This window comes from Ornithodoros turicata, chromosome 3 (assembly GCF_037126465.1).
Source record: "Ornithodoros turicata isolate Travis chromosome 3, ASM3712646v1, whole genome shotgun sequence".
Classification (NCBI taxonomy): Eukaryota; Metazoa; Arthropoda; class Arachnida; order Ixodida; family Argasidae; genus Ornithodoros; species Ornithodoros turicata.
In genome coordinates, this window is record NC_088203.1 from 20944582 (window position 1) to 20964901 (window position 20320).

General features: G+C 45.4%; 1 protein-coding gene across 2 annotated transcripts in view; it reads left to right on the forward strand.

Annotated features, from left to right (window-relative positions):
* Positions 1-20320, forward strand: part of LOC135388268 (uncharacterized) — a 543978-nt gene that overhangs the window by 478508 nt on the left and 45150 nt on the right. For both annotated transcript variants that reach the window (XM_064617697.1, XM_064617698.1), the window contains 4 exons: positions 4888-4911; positions 10895-11086; positions 16715-16810; positions 19445-19555. In XM_064617697.1, the coding sequence (XP_064473767.1) occupies positions 4888-4911; positions 10895-11086; positions 16715-16810; positions 19445-19555 (423 nt within the window). The remainder of the gene's footprint in view (positions 1-4887; positions 4912-10894; positions 11087-16714; positions 16811-19444; positions 19556-20320) is intronic.

Consider the following 20320-nt stretch of genomic DNA (forward strand, 5'->3'; position numbering starts at 1 on the left):
TGTTAAAATGCAAATCTTATTCGCTGCCAACCTCATTAGCCTGACTCTTCTCCTATTTTTTTTTTTTTTCCTTTTATCTAGAAGGTACTAAAGCACACGATGATTTTTTTTAGATATAATGTCGGCGTGTCGTGCATATATGAGAGACAGTGCAAGTCTCATTTCGTTTTTTCACTGAAATGCTTCTCTGAAGAAACTGGTGTGTATTCAAGCAATTCTCTCGCGTTATTTGTTTCATACCGGAGAAGGGGCGCAACTGTAATTGCTACTTTCTCTGTGCAGAGAAAGTAGCAATTACAGTAGCGAGGCTTCGTTTTCGTTATGCGTGTCGCGAGTAGTGTAAGCCAATTGTTTGTTGTTTTTGTTTCTCACTACAGCTTCCGATAGTCTTGGACGATAGATTTGTAGTCGATAATGAGCATAATTAACAAGAAGATAGCGAGCAGAGAGTATAGTTGTAGCATGGGATCTAACATGAAGAATGCAGCAAGGTATTTCGCGTGTCTCGCAAGCCGCATTATACAGGGCGTTTATTTTTGTTTGTTACAGAATTTTTATTAAAAAAAACTAGCAGAGCAAAATAGATGCCGTTTTTGCAGTTGAGGTATACGGCTAGCCTGACATCCTCTCGAAGAAAGTATGCAACTACAAGATGACTAATTACCTAAAATTCATTAAAGTGGTTGGGACACTTAGATGCGTGTGGTTCATTACATCATGGACGCATTTTATTGCGCGCCAGATTACTGATAAAAAAAGAATTACTCTTCTACGTGTCGTACTTAGGGAGATACAAGCCCTCGAACACACTCCCGAGCAAGCGCAGACGTCAGAGATCTCAGAGTTGCCATTGGCAGCCGTAAGCACGTGACTCGTCATGCGCTGCCTCATTGGCGCCGGCGGGGCCTGTGATGTCAGAGCCGCATGAGTTTCGCTATTCGCGGTGCCCATTTTCTCCCCTTGTATCACCCTCTTCGCTGTGAAACTTTGAATGCAGGTCCAGATCGGTCCACAGAGCCATCTTTTACGTTTTTCTGGGATAACCTAGGATGACAAGTCGCAACTCTTTAATTAACTCTTCAATTAGGGGATTTCGGGCAAAAGCGGGAGATCAGAATGAGAGAGCACCCTAGTTGAAAGCAATTTCCATGTTTAAACAATCCTGAAACACACACTTGCGTAAAGATAGCCATCCCCGAATTTTAATAAGCAAATGAGCCGAAACTGAAAAAGCGCGCCTGAGAAGCGCATCACCTTCGCCGACGGAGGCTTATTTGGGCGCGAAAGCAGCTCATCTGGCCCGCAGGTCGGCACCTACTCCAATTATCTCCATCGCTCCGAATCACGTGGCCCTCTGACTTGAAATGAATGCTGTACTCCTTGCGTTCCAGGTCGCCGCGGTTTCGGCTCATTTGCATATCAAAATTCGAGGGTAGATATGTCTTCACAAACGTGCGTGATTCAGAATTTTTCAAACGTGGAATGGCTTTCAACTAGGATGGCCTCTCATTCTGAACTCCCGCTTTTCCCCGAGATCCCCTAAGTAAAAGTTAATTAATGAATTTTAGGAAATTACTCATCTTGCAGTCATCGAGGGGATGTCAGCCTCGTCGTAGAACTCATCTGCAAAACCGGCGTCTATTTCCTCTGATTGGTTGAGAACGGGAGACATACGTCTTTTTGTGACACTTATGCAGTTATGTTCATTGTCACAAAAAACTACTCGCCCCTCTCTCCTCAAACGAGAAGCGGTTACCGTATTATTCGATGCAATGGTTGCAGCAGAACCTATTATTTCATTTTCATTTATTTAGCTGATAAGCGTAAAAAGGCGTTACATCACGGATGCTGAGCAAATACTCAGGTTCACATAACAACGACAACAACAACAATAAATAAATCGCGACTATGACATGGAGTGTTCACATAAAGCAGCGATGCCATCAGTGTTAATTATACAATGTATTACGCCGTGGACCTGTCTTTTAGAGCGCACTATCGGCTTCCTTGGAAAATGAGTCGAGCATACATACCCGTGAAAATATATTCCAGAACGTAACTGCTTTCCCCATAATTATACCTGATGTGGACCAGCTCCCGTGGCATAGTGGTTAAGATGATCGCTTTCCACGCCGAGACTGGGAGGAGACACGGGTTCGAATCCTGTCACCGGCTGTGCTGTCTGAGGTTTCCCCTGGGTTTTTCGAAGACATTCCAGACGAATGTCGGCACAGTTTCCCACGAAGTCGGCCCAGGACGCATACTAGCCCCCCTGTCCCCCACTCCTTCCCGCTGTAGTCTCTCCATCTGTCCACGTCTGTACGCCGCTCATAGCTAAAGTTGCTTCGCGGAGGGGTTTAAGAGAGATATACATGATAAAACGATGCTCGACGCTGCACAGTCTTGAAACAGAATTTCACCGCGTGGCACGTTCGCAGCCGAGCGTCACCCCGAATGTTCTCTCTTCCGTGATTTGTTGAACACCGGACCGTTTTGTGACGTTTACGCAGTTATGTTAACTGTCACAAGGGGGGGGGGGGGTACTTCCCGCGCTCTCACAAACCGGGAGAGATAGCGGTATCACTGAGTGCGATCGTTGGTGGTTAAGTTATGTGGCGAAGTGCTTTCTCTTTATTTTTTTTGATTCCGTGTCAGTACCTCGAAGCAACTGTGGCTATAACCGGCGTACAGATGTGAACAGATGGAGAGAGCATGGCAGGATGGAGTAGGGAACAGGGGGTTAGTATGCGTCCTGAGCCGACTTCAGCGGGAACTGTGCCGACATTCGTCGGAAAACCCAGGGTAAACCTCAGACAGAATAGCCGGTGCGAGGATTCGGGCCCCGTCACCTCCAAGTCGCGGCGTCGAGAGCGATCATGCTGGAATATGCCACGGAAGCTGATGAGAAAGGGATCTAATTATGCGGAATTGACGTATGCACATAACACCTTAAGTGTGTGTGCAGTGGGAGGAGTATCTCTTACTATCTGCCTCTCATTAGATCATCCCATCGGAACACCTTGCACGCGCAGGTTGCAACTTGGCAAGATACTTATACGCAACATCACCGTCCTCCCGGAAGGATTCCCCACCCGCCGACGTCTTCCATGCCTCGTTGATCCCACCACACACAATGCCGTCGCGTTTCTCTTTTCTTCTTTATTTTTTTTCTTATCGTTTCTTTCGCCATACTTATTTTGCGGCTTTGTGACGCCGTCGCCATAGGAAATTCCAGTCTAGAATACAAATCCAACCTACCTTACAAGAAAACCTCATCCATCTCGCCCACGCTTGCCATGAGCAATGCAATACAAGGGGGTAAAAATCGAATTCGAGGACAGCAGAAGCACCCAAAGCAATTTCATCCCAACCTGCGTCTTTTCTTTCTATCATTTCCTTTTCGCCTGGATTCTGTGTTGAACAGACCTAGCAGTGCATCCGTGATGTGGCAGACAGCCTGATACGATTTTGTGGAGGGCGGGGATTAAGGAGACCGTTTCGTGCGGCAATGACAGGCATTTCGGGACCAAGGACGGAAAACGAACTTGAAAAATGGTTGCTCGATTTTTATTCTGTGTTAGCGCCGCGAAGCAACTGTTGCTATGAGAGGCGTACAGACGTGAACAGATGGAGAGAGCAAAGCGGGAGGGAGTGGGGGACAGGGAGGTTAATATGCGTCGTGAGCCGACTTCGGGGGGAACTGTGCCGACATTCGTCTGGAAAGTCTTCGGAAAACACAGGGAAAACCTCAGACGGCACAGCCGGTGGTAGGACTCGAACCCACCACCTCCCAGTCTTCAGCACGACCTTGGCGGGACGCCTTGATCCGCTCTGCCATGCCGCTGGAGATGGTTGCGTTTTCGATGAACAGTGCAAAATCCAGTCTGCAATGCGCAGAGAGGAAACCTTGGCAGTTTAGTCCCTGGCATGCTCTTGGCCTTCATGATTCCGATGCTTTTTGGCAGTGTCACGTGTCCAAATGGTCAGGAATGATGTACAGCTCGCAACAGAGTTAGCTTGAACGTCATTCCGGCCAGCGGACCCCGGTAGTACATAGCAGAAGTAACGGCGGAGGGTGTTTCAGTCATCTATTTACAGTTAGAGGGGTGACCGTCGTTATGAAGGCGTTGTTTTCTGCTAGGCGCTGCCAGGGTATCTCTCTTCCTGCTTCACAGGCTGGAGCGGGGTTCGTGTTCAATTTGACGCGAGCCGTGCATTGAATGAGACTCACTGAAAAAAATACGTTATGGTAGCTGCACTGACCACACAAAGCTATTGACACACGTAGTTCCGGATTTCCAACGCTTCGAGCTATTACGTAATGGTGACAATAATACTTTGGACAATGATCTATATATGATAGTTTTGTACCGCGAGGAAGCGTCGAACACGGCCACATATCATCCCCAGCTCTTTCGCGCTTCTGGAACAGATAGCATGAACTAATCCGAAAGCATAAGGGCAGCTTCGTGTCGATGGCATGACATGTGATCAATGTTGAGTGCTCTCGAGGATCTAGAAGCTCCCACGCATATTCCTCTTGACGAGGTATTGTAAACGACCTTTTGGGTATGCACCGTAGAATTTCAAGCCACGTGATCACATCAATAAAATGACATCTAATAAATAAATTGACACATCGTAGTATATAATATGGTGGGTGTCACATATGTACAAAATAACCATACAAGAGGACTTTTCTTTGAATGTGAGGAAACATTGAAAAGTACCGTGTACCCGAATAACCAATCAGTGATTGCACTTGAAATTCTGGTGTTGATGGTCATGTTGTACTCGCTTGAAGAACTCTGAGTACTTGAGCGTGCATCTTCTGAGCGAACGAGTTTATTGGGTCCATTGATGACAGGCCGTCTTTCTTTTTCAAAGCTGCTCGAAGAAGAATGAGAGAAGGTAAGTGATTAATATTCTTCCATAATGGCCTCCAGAGTGAAAATCGATAAGTCTCTACTCCGCGATATAGTTCTTGCTTTTTTGTATTAGGTTTTACCCCGTGAAAGTAATAATAATAATAAAAGGAACATTTCCAAGTACTATTATTTTAATGGCCCTCAGACGCAATGTGCGCAGATCTAAAGAATTCCCGGGCAACGCGCCATGAAATGGTTGGGTGAAAATTGTAGGTGCTGCTCAGTTCATGCTAAGATCCCAGCGATGAGTGAGGTCTTAGAATTTTTAATAGATCACACCGAAGTGTTAATATTTTCTGCTCCTTTTTGACTGATTTTGATTGAGTCAATAACATGCACAGAGTCAATAACATGCTACAGAGTCAATAACATGCACCCAGGCAGCGTAAACTGTTCATAACAAAAGGAGCTGTTCCAGAATTGCACGCCCTCTATCGCGAAGCGTTTCTACTTTGACCGAATCCTGCGTGCCTCACCCAGGAACAGAACACAATCTTGTCCCTTCGAGAAACTGATTGACTTTCACAAGGCAGCGCCAAACTGAGGCGGCCCACTTTTAGGTGATCCGATGACATCGAGCTGGTTGTCAGTTGATCCTGTCGCTGCCGTGACCGGATGCCACAGGAGGCTGTACTCTCTGTTTGCCTGCCACACACGCCACGTCATTCATTCCTGCGTGAGCTGCAAAATTCTCCACTCACGCTTTCGAAAGTGCTCTAAGCAGGGCATTCCTTTTCATTTTTGTGACCTTATGACCTGCGGCCGTAGCAGTCAACGACGCTTTGGTGAACGGTAAATAGTGGCTAAGAAAGCTCAAATGACAAGTCTGTTTTTTCTCGTTCTCCTAGTGTCGTTACCCTAGTGTCGTAGCGAGCCGCGCGACGGACTGTGGTATATAGCTTGTGCCGTCGAGCGCTTTCGCCCAGAGCCGTTTTAGTTTCCAAGAGTTGGGTCACTGGGAGAAGCTTAATATGCATGACACAAAAAGCGTCACCCCGCCCTCGCCTTCTCCCGCGCTCGCCGCCATCTTTACACGGTCGTCCGAGGCTGTCGACGACTGTTTATATGTTTACACACTTGCATGGGGCATCATCGGCATCTACCGACTTATTACCCGTATACTTTATTTCGATCGTTATTTTCATTAGACGTTTGGAACCGATTTCTTTGTTTGTATTAAAGTTATTTGGATGCAAAGATGCGGGTTCACAAGTGCAAATAACCATATTATGCGACGCGAGTACTCCAGCACATTTCAGTGAGAGCGGTACTACACACAATCTACATATTGATATATTACGATATTTCACATACCGTTCATTTCAGTAACGATTGATCCGAGAATATTGCGTTATTCCTCGGTACCAAAATAAGCTGCGAAGTACCTAAACATTTTTTATATTTATGTTTTCCTGTAATTTTTCTCTCATATTTTCCAACTCTTTAAAAATCGGAGCATTTTCGAAGGTTCATATGCTGGGTTCACGGTAAAGCTCAAGTTATTATCAATCAAATGACGAAAACATACCCAAAATTCTGATGCATTTGATTTGGTACTTCAATCTGTTTTTGTCTCTTCTTATCCTCGACACTGGCAATCTTGCATGGCAAGGCCCCTTATCATTTTTCTGTTGTACTCTGTATTTAGGAGCCACCCATGCAGCTGCGCAAATTCGTGTACGTCCACGAGGCGCGCGAACGGATGGACCGCGCCATTTCTACGCGGACCGATGCTCGGGAGGGCAGCGTCCTCCCCATAGCAACAGGGAGGAAGTCGTCTCCAAGGCTCAAGCAGCGAATAAAAGGCCGCGCTCGCTCTGGAATTTCCTGCCACTTTGCTCCGCCCTCGTGGCCTCCTTTCCACCTCATTATCGCTCGCTGCAACAATAGATGTCCAAACACTTGGAAACATAAATAGCCCAGTCATAACCATAAACGGCCGAAACATATTCGCCCAACGTCAAGAGTAGAGCATGTTCTGCTCTGGTGCGAAGGGTGCCCATCGCTGCCACATCACGCTGGACCACGCATTACATCAGAGAGTTTTAGTACATTGTACGCTATCGCCTTTGCGTACATAAGGGATAGTGTGGCAGTGCTGCGCAATAGGCCAATCCCTCTTTATGTTTTGCGCGTGCGCAGAACAACTAATGCTATCCCTTACGTATGCAAAGGCGATAGCGTACGATGGATTAAAAAGTTCAAGTTTCTATTCTAGTGCAATGACCGACGATGTGCGGGTATAATTAATGTCCACGTGAATGCGCAGACAGAAAAACTAAGTATTCGCGTGGATGCTGATGTGGATAGGTCTCTTTCAACGGGCACGGTCGCGGATCTCACGTGCTCGGATACAGTGCCGATGTGGGTACCATCAACCTTCAACTCTAACTGCTCGCCTTATCGGTTGCCCTAGAAGCTACAACAACGTGAACGATCGCAGATCGAGTTGTTGCATCCGCTCCTTGCGCGGTTGCTGGTAACAAACACGCGGCATGTCCACGTGGCGAAAGTTACACCGCACGTCGCAGGTTGAGCGGAGGCAAGCGACGTCGCAAAAGAAGCATAGCGTTTGAGTTGTAGAAATTCTAGTCAAATGACGTCACAAATTTCAGTTTTCTAAACATGTGCGTACATCAAGATGGCTACCTGCTACGAGGCCGCGTGGCGTCATCGTAAAGCCATGCACACAACAGTGAAGCATAAAATTATGAGTTAAACAAACGCAGCCCAACAAAGACAGATAGATAGCATAGTAACTTTTGCGTACCTTTCTGGTGTACGTATCTTGTCCAATGGCGCACACCTTTGTAAGGCATTTTGTGAAACACCCTTATTGTGATCAAGTAAGCAACATATACCTGTGGAGGTGTATCCCTTTAGGGTGTACTCTAAAAGTAAAGCACAGTTTCATATTCTGCAGAGCAACCCCAGCAACAATAACTTTATTTTACAATGATGAGCGGATAGTTTCATCGCCATGGGGCGATACTCTGCCCCATTCCTGGTGATAATGTGGCCAATGAGATATTCAGTCGCCTCGCAGTGAGGACCCAAGACCTACGGTGTCCCAAAAGGTCAGAAGTGCTTTGAGGGCAGAGCGTTGGTTTGCTGGATTTGGCCATGGACCAATCGATTTTGACAAAGAGAGGAAGGGAGAATCCAGCTGATCAATGGACCCCGGAAAGTGTGCTTCGGGAAGGTTGGTAGGTGTGGGCAAAGAAGGAGGATGTGCTCTAGATCTTCCAGATCACGGCGGCGACGGCATCTCGGAGAGTGAACTTAATTGCCTCACGCGGTAACGCCACTCCGCTGTAAAAATTACAGAAAACGCCATTCTACAGGAAACTCCGTTTCAGGGGTTGTTTTCCAGTTTAAAACACTGTTTCCGATTAGTGTTCCGGAAACACATTTTTTGACGCCCTTATTACAGTCAGTTGAGTCGGCGGAATAAGAAAAGAGGAAATAAGAAATAAGAGGTGGAATCAAAAAGGAAAAAAAAAACCACCCTTTTACACGCTGAAAGCTGTGAAAAAGTCTGTGCATGAAAGTTCTGCGATACAACGTTGTGTCGAGCTATCATCATCGTCGAGCATATCAAGCGATATCGCGGCGACAGTGATACTCTGATGTTTTGGAAGAAATCATTGGCGCAACGCCTTTTGTGCTAAGTAACTATAAAATAACCTTTAGTACATCGATGCCGATAAGTAACTAAGACGAAACGATCTTCGTAACCTTACGTTGACTAGATGTTTCACAATTTATTACCACACTCAAAGTAACGAAATCACGTACTTCGTCTAGAGACAGAAGTACGAGTCTCGCGCTTCATCGAATTACACGTCGGGGAAAATAGCGGAAGTACAGATCGCAGACGTCGAAGGTTACCATTTATTTCGGATGTATGATCGCCTGCAGAACGGACGAAACGGAGTTCGATGTACAAATAGTAGGCATTACTTTTGGTCAGGAAAAGTATAAATCCACGTACGCTTCCTTAGATTAGTTTCATAAAAGTGCGCTGCTTTAGTTACGGGTAAGAGCTCTTCGAGTTCGTATATTAATGCGCCAATATATTAAGAGTAGCGGAAAAGGAAACGATCTTATAGAGCGCGTTTCTAGTTTCCGTTCTCCCGATCGTACAATACATACAGGAGTCGTAATTCAAATTTGAAATATCCTCCTAGGTCCTGTGTTTGTCCTTTCATGAACTGAACATTCTCTTTTTTGCGTTCTCAGTTTACATAGCGAAAATGCCTGCGCCGTTAATCCTATTAATGCTGTCATCAGGTTTAAAATATGCTGCTTTAACTGCGAAAAAAAAATCATTTATTGCACCTACTTCGCCTACTGGTAAGAAAAACTGGTTTACATGTTGAGGCTTTCACGTCAAAGCAAAGGTAAACATTTTTTTTTCAAAACAGAACGATGCATTTCGCACATGCACTTGTTAAATTGAACTAACACTGCCATGGTACTCACTTTTTTAAAATTCCGTGTTAGCGTCGCGAAGCAACTGTGGCTATCGGTACTGACTTGCTCGAACTTACCAAATAGTATAGACGACAGTAATATATCGGGAGATTATACGTATCGGGAACTTACGCTTCCCAAACATCTCTACTTCATTTCATCGTTCCAAATTGCACGCGGCATGGAAGCGAGATTTCTCCTCTACAGGGAGCCGTATTCGTTTCCGTGGCGCACGAAACATCTGACGGAAACGGCTGAACGCGAAGAACGAAAATATGAACGTGTGCGTAAGGCTGCGGACGTCAATAGCAGCCACATTCTTCGTCAGGCTATGTCGGTCAGAAACAAAACTAACACAACAGCACGGTCCCCATCGATCACGGTAATGTTCACTTATTGCATCGTAGCAGACACAGCTCGGGAAAGAAAAAAAAAAGAAAGAGTGGAGAGAAAGAAAATAATTTTATTCCGTCGGGGAGCTCAAAAAACAACGTAGCGTACGAACGAAAAAACGAAAATGTCCAGGGCAGGATCATGTGTCAGCATGCACAAAACGTTCCACATTCTGCGGTGCACATGATTAAATTGTGCCACACACCGTGTTGTTCGGGACACGGTTTGCTAAAATCGCCTGTCAGTACTTCGCCGCCCTATATTTCCTCTGTTGCGCTTGAAAAGTGTCGTGCCAATGTTGTATTTGAAGGTGGACCATGTGCTGTACGTGTTTATTACTCGAATGAAATAGTCTTGCAACACCTAGAGATTTGCGATGAGATAAACCACAGAGTGCTGATTTTAGACAACCGTGTGTCCTCTACAGTACGTCACTGGGTACATCACTCTCACACCGGTCCTCGTCCGATCTTCTTGGACACGCGGATTTAACTTTCGGGCTTTCACAACATCGTCAACCAATTCTCGTGTGGCACACATCTTTGTTGTTTCACAATATACAGAAAGCTGTTCTGTACAACACTCTTCTAAATTATGTATCCTACAAAGAGCATCATTTCAAAGGGCATTTCCTACAGAAAACATCACACCGGCGGGATCTGTTTCGTTAAAAACAGTTTTTTAGGTAGGTGCTTTGCAAACATTTCGGAAAAAAGGATGTTGTTTACAAGAGGAGAATATTTACACGCTCAATTGTGTTAACAATTCAATGTGCTATTTGGGTGTCTTCCCTGCGTGTTTCCCAAACAAGGCCTGATTGCAGTATACGAACAACTTCTGCGCGAGTCTTACGTGTCGCTAAATCAATCAATCAATCACATGGCTCTAAATCTGTGGCACGTGTCGTACCGGCGCACCCTACGTATTTCACCAAAGCGGACGCGAAGCAAGCAATTGTTACTCTTATGAGACGTCGTGCAGTGAACACTGGCGCAGAAGTGTCCCTTCTACGTCGGTCCTGCGCAAGGTGGACCCAGATCTCCGTTTTTATATGCCGTCTGCACCACATCTAAATCTGTCGCACCATTTTCTCGCAGAGGCGATGCGCTCGGGTTCATCTTCATCTTCCTCTTCATCGTCGAGCCCATCGGCGGACGAACGCAGCGACTCCCCGGACTCGACGGAGTCCGAGAAAGAGTTCTGTCGGCAATACACCACCATTACGCATCGCATGATTCACCGGAAAGCCAGCGTCGAAATGTACAGGCGCATTGCACACCGATGCTTCGGTAAGGCTATTGAAGGAAGAAATATAGAGTGACGGAGCTGTTATGGGGAAGGGACTGAAGTTCCTTAGTTAAAATGAGTCGCCGTGTAAAAGGGGCTACCTCCATGGGTAGTCCTCATACTTGATGACAACAAACACTTACTGAGCAATTAAGCGGTACCTGCAATTCATAACTCTATCTCAGAGGGTAACTTCTATACGGTGAATACCAGTCGGCGACAGGTAGTGAACGGAGATGCGACTAGGTTCTGAAATTATAGAGATAAATAAGGAATTCTGTAAAACTGACTCCAATAAGACAGCAACTATAGTTGCAGTTACTTTAGAATTCCGTGTTTGTCTCTTTAATTCTGCAAACTTGTCGCCTCTCTGTTCACTACATGTCACCGACTTGTATTCACCTTGCACTTTGAGAGGGAGTTGTGAGTTACAGCTACTGCTCAATTGCTCAGTAAGTGATTACTTTTAACCGAGTTACTTCGAAAAAAATCGTTCTGGGGCCTCGAACACGAAAGCTTAAAAAAAAAAAACGCCCCGAGGTGTCCAAGAACATGTTTGAAAACGTGCTAACTGCATAATCATGTTCAACATGGCCTAAAGTACTACAAAGCAGTAAAGCTGGGGTGCATCCCGTTTGAAACCCTTAAAAATAATCTTTCGAAAAAAAAACGCGTAAGTAGCCACTGGTAAGAATAAATCTCCCAGAATATACGCTTAAAAATCAACGCACAAAAATAATCGCTGAAATATCCCCGTGTAAATAAAAACGCTAAGGAATTCACGGATACGAACGAATATATCGTTAAAAATAAATCGATTCAGAATCTCCCCAAATCCAACCTGCGTCTGCTACAGTCACCTGGTATGGCCGCGCGTGAAATGGACAATCCGCTTTGAGAAATAGTCCCGAAGTCGGCCAATTTCATTGGACTCCTAAGATGAGTATACTTGGATACTTCGTACTTGGATACTACATACGCGAAACAAACTTGTAAAGTGAACTCAGCACACATCCACGAACGAACGAGCGCTCAACACTGTCACACTTACTATCGATGCTTTGTCAAGCGAAATAACGCGACACGTGCATATAATGCATAGCCTTTCTACATAGAAAAGAAAACGTTGCAACAACAACACACACACACAGAGAAAAAACATGGCAACCATGACAGTCCACTAGGTAGGGTGTGAGTGCTAGCAAGGGCAAAAATTACCAATGTTACAGCGTACTCCTATATCCTCTGCTTAGAGATACATATGTACCACCTACTGTCGTGTTGGAGTACAGGATATATTTTGAGACAGTTTATTTTTAACGATATATTTTGCAGCGATATATTTTTCGTGGTGGAATCTTCAGCGATAATTTTTTTGGTGGGGATTTTTGCGCGTTTGATTCCTTATCCGGGAATTTTACGCGGTTTATTGTAAAACAGTGTATTTTGAAAGAGTTTTCTTAAAGTATTTATTCTTAAATGTTTATTAGTCTAACCCCCGTACAGCACCCTGGAATTAGTGTAGCCCCGTGCAATCTCAGAAAATTTATCGATTTTTATTTAATTGATTTTCTTTATTTCGTCGATAGCCAGAGCCATCGGTACTCTTACGTCACAATCTGCGTCTCAATTACTCGTAGCTTTTTTATAGAAAATTTAAATTTAAAATTACATGCAAACCTCTGTCCATAGAATCAAGCGCCGGCGCGCGATCAGAGACTGTAACATTGGGGGAGAGAAAAAAGGCAGTTGCTGACTTTACGCGACGGATGGCAGGGCGGCACTGTCTTCCATTATGCGCTTTTGCATGGATAGCTATGGGGAAAGCAGTGCTTTTCGCGAGTCGTATGGCAGCCTCTACGGATGAAGATAAACTGATGAACGTGAACGATGTTTGTATTGGCAATAATGGTCACGCTTGTCAACTACATAGTGCTTCTTGTTTAGCGAAATCAGCGGAAAACAATTTCATTCTCTCGTCTCTCGGTTCTGTTGGGCAGGCGACGGGAGCACGATGATCGAGAAAGTGTTTCATCTTCTTCTTCTTTTCTAGCGTTTAATTCGCATGTTTTAATAACGCCGCCGGACAAGCGACAGTATCACGTTACTGCATGCTTGGCAAATTTTGCGTCCTCGTGCAGCAGACAGCACTGTGAGCTGGCGCGCGGAGCGCGCGCTCCTCGTACATTATCTGGTCGCGGGAGAGTGTGAAGTTTCATCTCCTAGTCTTACTTCGTGGTCTAAGTCGCCACCAAGTGCGTAGTGCTCATAAGGTATGGCGGCAGAACCATATTGCATGCGCATAACATTGTGTCTATATAAAAAAAAGAACTCGGCTACATGTCGGCTACGTAGCTGTCATGAGCAGCAAGCCAGTCAGGAACAGCTCAACCCTCGCTTGACGTCGCTGCGAGCCGTTTTACATCAATTTTACAATCGAGTTCGATATATTTACCGCTCACTGTCACGTGTATAATTTGTTGTGCTGGGTTCACAAGCAACAACCAGTTAAACTACGCCGCCAACATAACCTGTCTGTCTGCTGCGGTGCGGTACCTTCAAAGGGATACTCCGCACGAAACAAGTAACAGGTTGAGGTAACAATACGACATCAATCCGCATAGTATGATATTTTAGTGGCGCAGATAATTAGAAAAGGAATATTTTCCTTTAAGTGATTAGGCGCTTCCCCACGGAAAAGCAGTCCAGCAACAGTAGGCTTCACCCCACCGGTATTCCTCGTGTACGGCTTTCGGTAGGTTTTGCTGACAAATATTTTAGAACGAAATCGATGAAGCAGATGACTGGTCACCCATGTGGCATGAAGTTACAAAGCGCGTGCCCGAAAAACAGCTGGTGGCCAACAAGGGGCTACCGGTGACGTCGCGCATGGCACAGGAGGTAAGAGAGGGAACCTAGAGAAGTTTCGGTTTCGTTTTGAGCTCCCCAGCTCTGTTGGCAACTAACGAGTCCCCGACTGCCAAACCAACTTTTTTCTCATTTCGGAAGAATCTATCGAACTTATTAATTCGTGAGCATTAGAAGGATCATGTCAAAGGAAAAACGGCGCCGTCCATCTGCAGACACGAGAAAAACGAGAAGGAAGGAGATACTATCACAGGAGCAGCTTGAACGAAAACGACGAAGACCGCGGGAAACGACACGCGAGTTATGTTATCTTTAGACTTAGACTGCGACTTTAGACTCTCAGAGACTGCGATAGACTTTGGTGTGCCCATCCAAATCAAGGGCTTCTCCTACATCAGTGGAATCAAACGTCCTGGAAACCGAAAGGCTTGAGTTGCCACCTCCGCACTCCAATGGGAACGTTTTCCGGGCAGCAGCAGCGCCCCAGTGGTTGCAAGACCAATTCTGCGCATGCGCATTCGCTATGATTTTGGATAGGGAGGCGGGTATCGCATCCGTCTGAGGACGCTGTTTTTTATGCTTATCCAACATGGCGGAGCTCTTTGCAGTGAGCTGCGGTGAGCTGCGGTTCTGTGCCTTTCATTAATTATTCTACTCGTTTACGAGGTGGACGTCAGAAAGTGACAAACACAGATATTGGAACGGAAATACTGTATTCATCAAGCTTATTCATAGATATGCAAATATGATGTTACTACTTTTCTTGAAATCGCTGCACAAGCGTTGCAAAACAGTATAATTACATAGCTAACGAGCACATCACATGGTTTCTTCGCGACAGGCCTCTTCTGGAGGAGGCATGCTTTGTGACTTGCTTTCCAGTGTCATGAAGATTGGCTTTCAGGCGGTCTTTATATATTTGCCAGGTTCCTTGGCATGTCAATGTGGATTTCCGTATGTACACAACGCTTCCGGGAAAGCAATTTCGGTGTTCTGCACCTCGGAGGACCTGAAAATAATCGATCAAATGTGAATACTGCAATTCCGGTTTCTGCACGTCCTAACTATTTTCGCAGAGATACGAATATTCTTATTCTTACCAGTGCGCTTTTGCTTGGAGTATATCCGTGTATCCTGAACTGGTGTCTATCACATCTGTCATCATCATCATGTCTATCATCATCACAAAATCGCACAACAGTTCACGCACCCACCCAGGCACATTCACCATAACGCCTAATATTTCTAGGGTTGCTTACTTTCGAAAATACAGGCTGATACAAAGCGCACACTAACGCACCAGCTTCCACCTTCCGCTGCTGCCACTCCAAGTTCTCCAACGGTCAACGGTTCAAAGCTCGCGCTCGCTCGCGCCCAAAGTTTCGGATTGCTTGCTGGCGGTTGAGGGAATGTGACCACGTGACACACATATTCTAAATCGAAGAGAACGAGTTTACTCAAAGAAACGTAGGCTCGCACTTTGTCCAGTTTTTGTAGAAGAAGTACACCTACTAAGGCGGGTTTTGTTTTCGTGATGAAGTCTTGCGAAGTGATGGCGCCCCAATCGATACTACCGTGGCGACTCACTTGGCGCGGCCGCGAAGCTCTCGCAGTGACCCCCGTTGGTTATACCTCGAGAGGTTCGCAGCAACGTTCACGAATACGGTTAGTCCTGTGCTGTACGCCTTCCCACAGACCCCAACGTCGTTACTGTGTACCTCCAGCCAGGGATTACACACAGGCAAGCGGCAACCGCTGTAAACCACATGATAGAATGTTCTCATGGGAGGAGACTTCAACCAAGGCGTTGTGAAAGACTTCCAGTTCGCCTTAGATATGCGTTCTCTGTTCTTTGTCCGTTCTGCCGTCCCCAAAGGTTCCATCTCCACTGACCCAGGAACGTGCGTGGACCACGTCTACCAAGCCACGCCTCTGGGTCGTTACTTGGGGTGGCGAAAGCCTTCAAAAACTTTTGGAAGATCCATTCGTGGATTCCTTGGAAATGCCTCTGCATAACCCTTTCGAAACACCTGACGGGAACTCCTTAAGTTAAACGCTAACACGAACGCGGAAATGCATAAAGAGGAAGAAAAACAAGGAACCAAAGAAAAGAAACAAAAGAGGAAAGATGAAGCGAAAGAAGGAACGAAACAAAAAGAATGAAACGAATTACAAAAGGAGCGCAGAAAAGAAGGAACAAGAGAGAGAGAGAGAGAGAAAGGATGAAGCAAAACAAGTAATCAAAGAAAATAAGCAAAGCAGAAAGGAGGAAGCACAAGAACGAACCAGAGGCTTATGCTAACGCATTTCCAGAGGATCCGCTAGTCGATCTTCGTATTGTTTTCTTTTTCTTTTTTTACACAGCTGCTATAATAGTTCCAGATTGTCCCGGAGTCTTCCTTTCACATGAAAGAGCGTCTTGCGACTGTATGTGGCATGATCGTTTAGCGCACTCGACCGGTAATCAATAGGTATGCTTCCGTTTCCCACGGTTGTTTAGCTCCTTCGACGTTATCATATTTCAAACTGTCTAATCTCACTGTAAGGAAACCTGGCTACAAATTCCCGAAGGGAGTGGGGGGTGAGGGGGGGGGGGGGGCTATGAAAGCGACAATTCCTCATCAGCCATCGTAACTGCGCGTATAATAAACGATTGGGCTGTAACATTGCTGCTGGTAATTGATGTCCCGAAAGAAGATGGACAGCGCGTACTACTGCTTGAACAGTAAAATTACTTAACTACAAAAAATCGTTTCTTCCAGAACCTACGAAGACCGTTCACATACAGAAGAGCAACGGGGAATTCGGTTTCCGTATCCACGGAAGCCGACCGGTTGTGGTATCAGCCATTGAAAAAGGTAGTCATAAAGACAAAAATCTATATTTCTTGTTTTTTCGGTTTTCCTCGGATGTATTCTAACGTCATGGGCGAAAAGGAGTGCAAACACAGACACAGGAGACGGACATGGTACAAAGCGCGTGCCCGAAAGTCTCGATAGCATTTCCACTATACCAGGTGTTTCACTTAAATCCCCGGGCTAAATAATTCGTGAACGGGTGCACCAATCGAAGAACTTTCTTTTTTACAAGTGTCTGTCCAATACCACCTACAAGCTGCGCACCGTGTGAGTGAGTGGGGGGACGCTCATTATTTAAATAAAAATTCAAATGAGTTTCGTGAAAAAACGCTACTTCTAAAGCAGGGTGCTATCGGCATTAAAATGGGTACTACCCCTTTTGGGACCTTCAGTGGACACCTTTTAGAGAAAAATCTGCCACCGAAGCGGGTCTTTTGTTGCAGTAATTAGTTGGTTTCGGTTTACATATTTTTGTCGCGGCTGGTCGCGGGGAAGCGCAAAAGGACGTAATTCATTGGTGCAACGACGTAAGTCATTGGTGGATAAGGAAGTGAAAGAGCGTCCTTTTGCGCTTCACCGCGACCAACCGCGACAAAATATGTAAACCGAAACTAACTAATTACTGCAACAAACGACCGCTTCGGTAGCAGATCTTTCTCTAAAAGTTGTCCACTGAAGGTCCCAAAAGGGGTAGTACCCATTTTAATGCCGACAGTGCCCTGCTTTACAGGTTTTGTTTTTTTACGAAACTCATTTGAATTTTCATTTAAATAATGAGCGCCTCCCACTCATTCACACGGTGCGCAGCTTGTAGGCGGTATCGGATAGATACTTGTAAAAAAGAAAGTTCTTCGATTGGTGCACCCGTTCGCGAATTATTTAGCCCGGGGATTTAACTGAAACACCCAGTATATCCACTCAGGCTATATATCCACTCCTTTTCGAACATGGTATCTTACCAACACGCCGATTGGATAGCCCTAGACTAACGCTTAGTTTCTGAGATATCTTGTCTGTTGCCTCGACTACAGAAATATGTATATTACACTTGTGTCAGGATTACGTAAACTTCCAAAGCCAAAATATGCGACTGCCGCCTCTCAAAGCCAAAATGTTGCCGTAGTAACTTGGGACATACTGATTGCCTTATATGCTTCGTAGTCCTAAGGGAAAAGCTCCTATAAGTGTAGCATGTCTAATGTGTCACTTAATCCAACGGTAGAGCTTATTTGCAGAACCTACGGTAATAATTCCGTTCTGAGCTTTTTCGATGCCTCTGTAAGAGCAGGGTTCCACTTTTGTAGATTATATTTGTCAAATGATGGGAGAATAATGGGATCAGATGAACCGCCTTAAATGCAACTTATTCTCCCACACCGGCAAGTGCGCTGAAGCAACAAAGTTCAGTGTCTGCGCCGTACTTTCGTCTTAATGCGAAGTCTTATTCCCATTAGACAGAGAAGAAAAAGAAAACTGCTTCTCACAGCAGAGTGACAATTTTCGATAGGGATGCACTAAAGGCAGGGGGTTACGCTGTTGCAACTTACTGAATTGTCTATCGCCTCTTTTCCTAATGAAGAACTATTGTCCTATTTTTCTCGTGCCTCAGCGGTGTTTCGGATCCATTTGATCCATAATGTTCCGAGCGAGAAAATGCGCTCTGCCGCAGAAGGCGGCAAAGGATTTGCGTGTAGAAGCTTCTGAAAGTGGTTGACGTGAAAGAGAGTAGTTGTTCATTCACTCTGACGTGAGTGACGGCGCTCAAGTTACATGAATACAGTCAACACTGCTGACGTCTACAAGCTGTTTCGGTATTGTCGCTCTGTGTTCCTGTGTGAGGTTAGAGAGACTGGACAACATAATGAATATTCGGCAAAACCAGTCAGTTGATCTGCTAAACGCTCTTAAATGCGGTGGCATTATAGAGCCACGTTACGATAATGACTAACGGGCGACGGGGCGGTGTGGTATATTTATTTGAACAGAGAAGGAAAAAAAGGAGGAAAGGTGAGCCAAACTGCATGTCGGCTTGCTATTCCACAGAGAGAGAAAAGAGAAAGAATGGAAAGGAAAGGGGCGACCGCTCTCCTTTGTGATGGTGATGGCGACGGGATAACTGCTTCCATCTACTACTGCTTCCTTCACTCTCTCCACTACTGTCGCGGACGAAACAATCAACGGATGTCGACATTGGCAGACATTATAGTCAGTGCGTTTTAGTGTAACGAAAAATCAGTAAAGCTGACTTCAAGAACGGGTTCGGGACGACGGACGGAATGTGCCGTAAACTTTTCCTATACGCTACTTGTGCTAAAGTCGCTTCGACCCAATTAGCCAAAGTTGCCATCAATAAGAAAGCGTACTAAATACCAACTTTCCAATTAGATAAAAATACGAGATACGAGATAGATAAAGCTCACTGTAAGATAAAATTGCAAAATATCGACAAATGTAACTTAGCTACGGACTTATCGCGTAAATGCAGTTTAACAAACGTCCACTAATGAGCACTTCGCGGACACTGTAAAAAGGATACTTGTTTGTTCTCTCACCTGTGTGAGAAGTTCGATATATACTGTGCATCATAAGCCGTCTGTGACCGCTTATTTTTTGTTTTATTTTCCACTACTACAGGAACCCCAGCAGAAACCTGTGGCCTCGAAGTGGGTGACATCATTATTAGTCTGAATGGCATCTCAGTTCTGGAAGCCTCTCATTCTGAAGTGGTTAAGCTGGCGCACGCCGGTAAGTTCGCTGTGGCAGAGTGGATAGTTCCATCACACACTGGCGATGGAGAGATCCACTATACGAGGGTACACCTTCGTAGCAAGAAGATGAGCTCATGGTAGGAAGTTCCGCGTCCGGCAGTAATGAGATTGTTGCATGAAGGGAGAGGACGTGGAGGTGCGGAGGAATTACCTCTTTGCGGCGACAGCTAAAGTCGATATCCGGGATCTGATGCTCCAGGTACTGGGAATGCTTGTAAGCTGCTCCTGCTCCGACATTTTCATGCAATATTCAGTGAGACGACGACTTTTAGCGAACTAAACGGCTCAGAGCGTACATTCTTTGACGCCATACTACTTGCATTTACTCAAGGACGAACTAATTTGTGGAAATTTCTTATGTGTTCGTTACCCGCAGAGTGAGTACCTGACGTCAGGCTGTCGACAGAGGAGCATTTCTAGTGGTCATTATACTTAATACCATTAAATCTAATTCATGGGCAGATGCAGATTAAAGGTATTGTAAAGCAGCACCGATCAAATGTCATTTAGTGTGGCTATTCGATAGTCCAAGCCACCAGGACAAAAACTGCGCAAGTTTCATTCCAATCGACGATGGAATTAATTAGAAAATTACAATTAAAGATTACGGGCAACACTGTACTAGGCATTCCAAATGAATCCGTACTCGTGACACATACGGCGGCAGCCACATTGCATGCGTATAACACTGGGCCCGACATAACAATCCACCATAATCCACCATAAAATCCGCCCTTGCAAT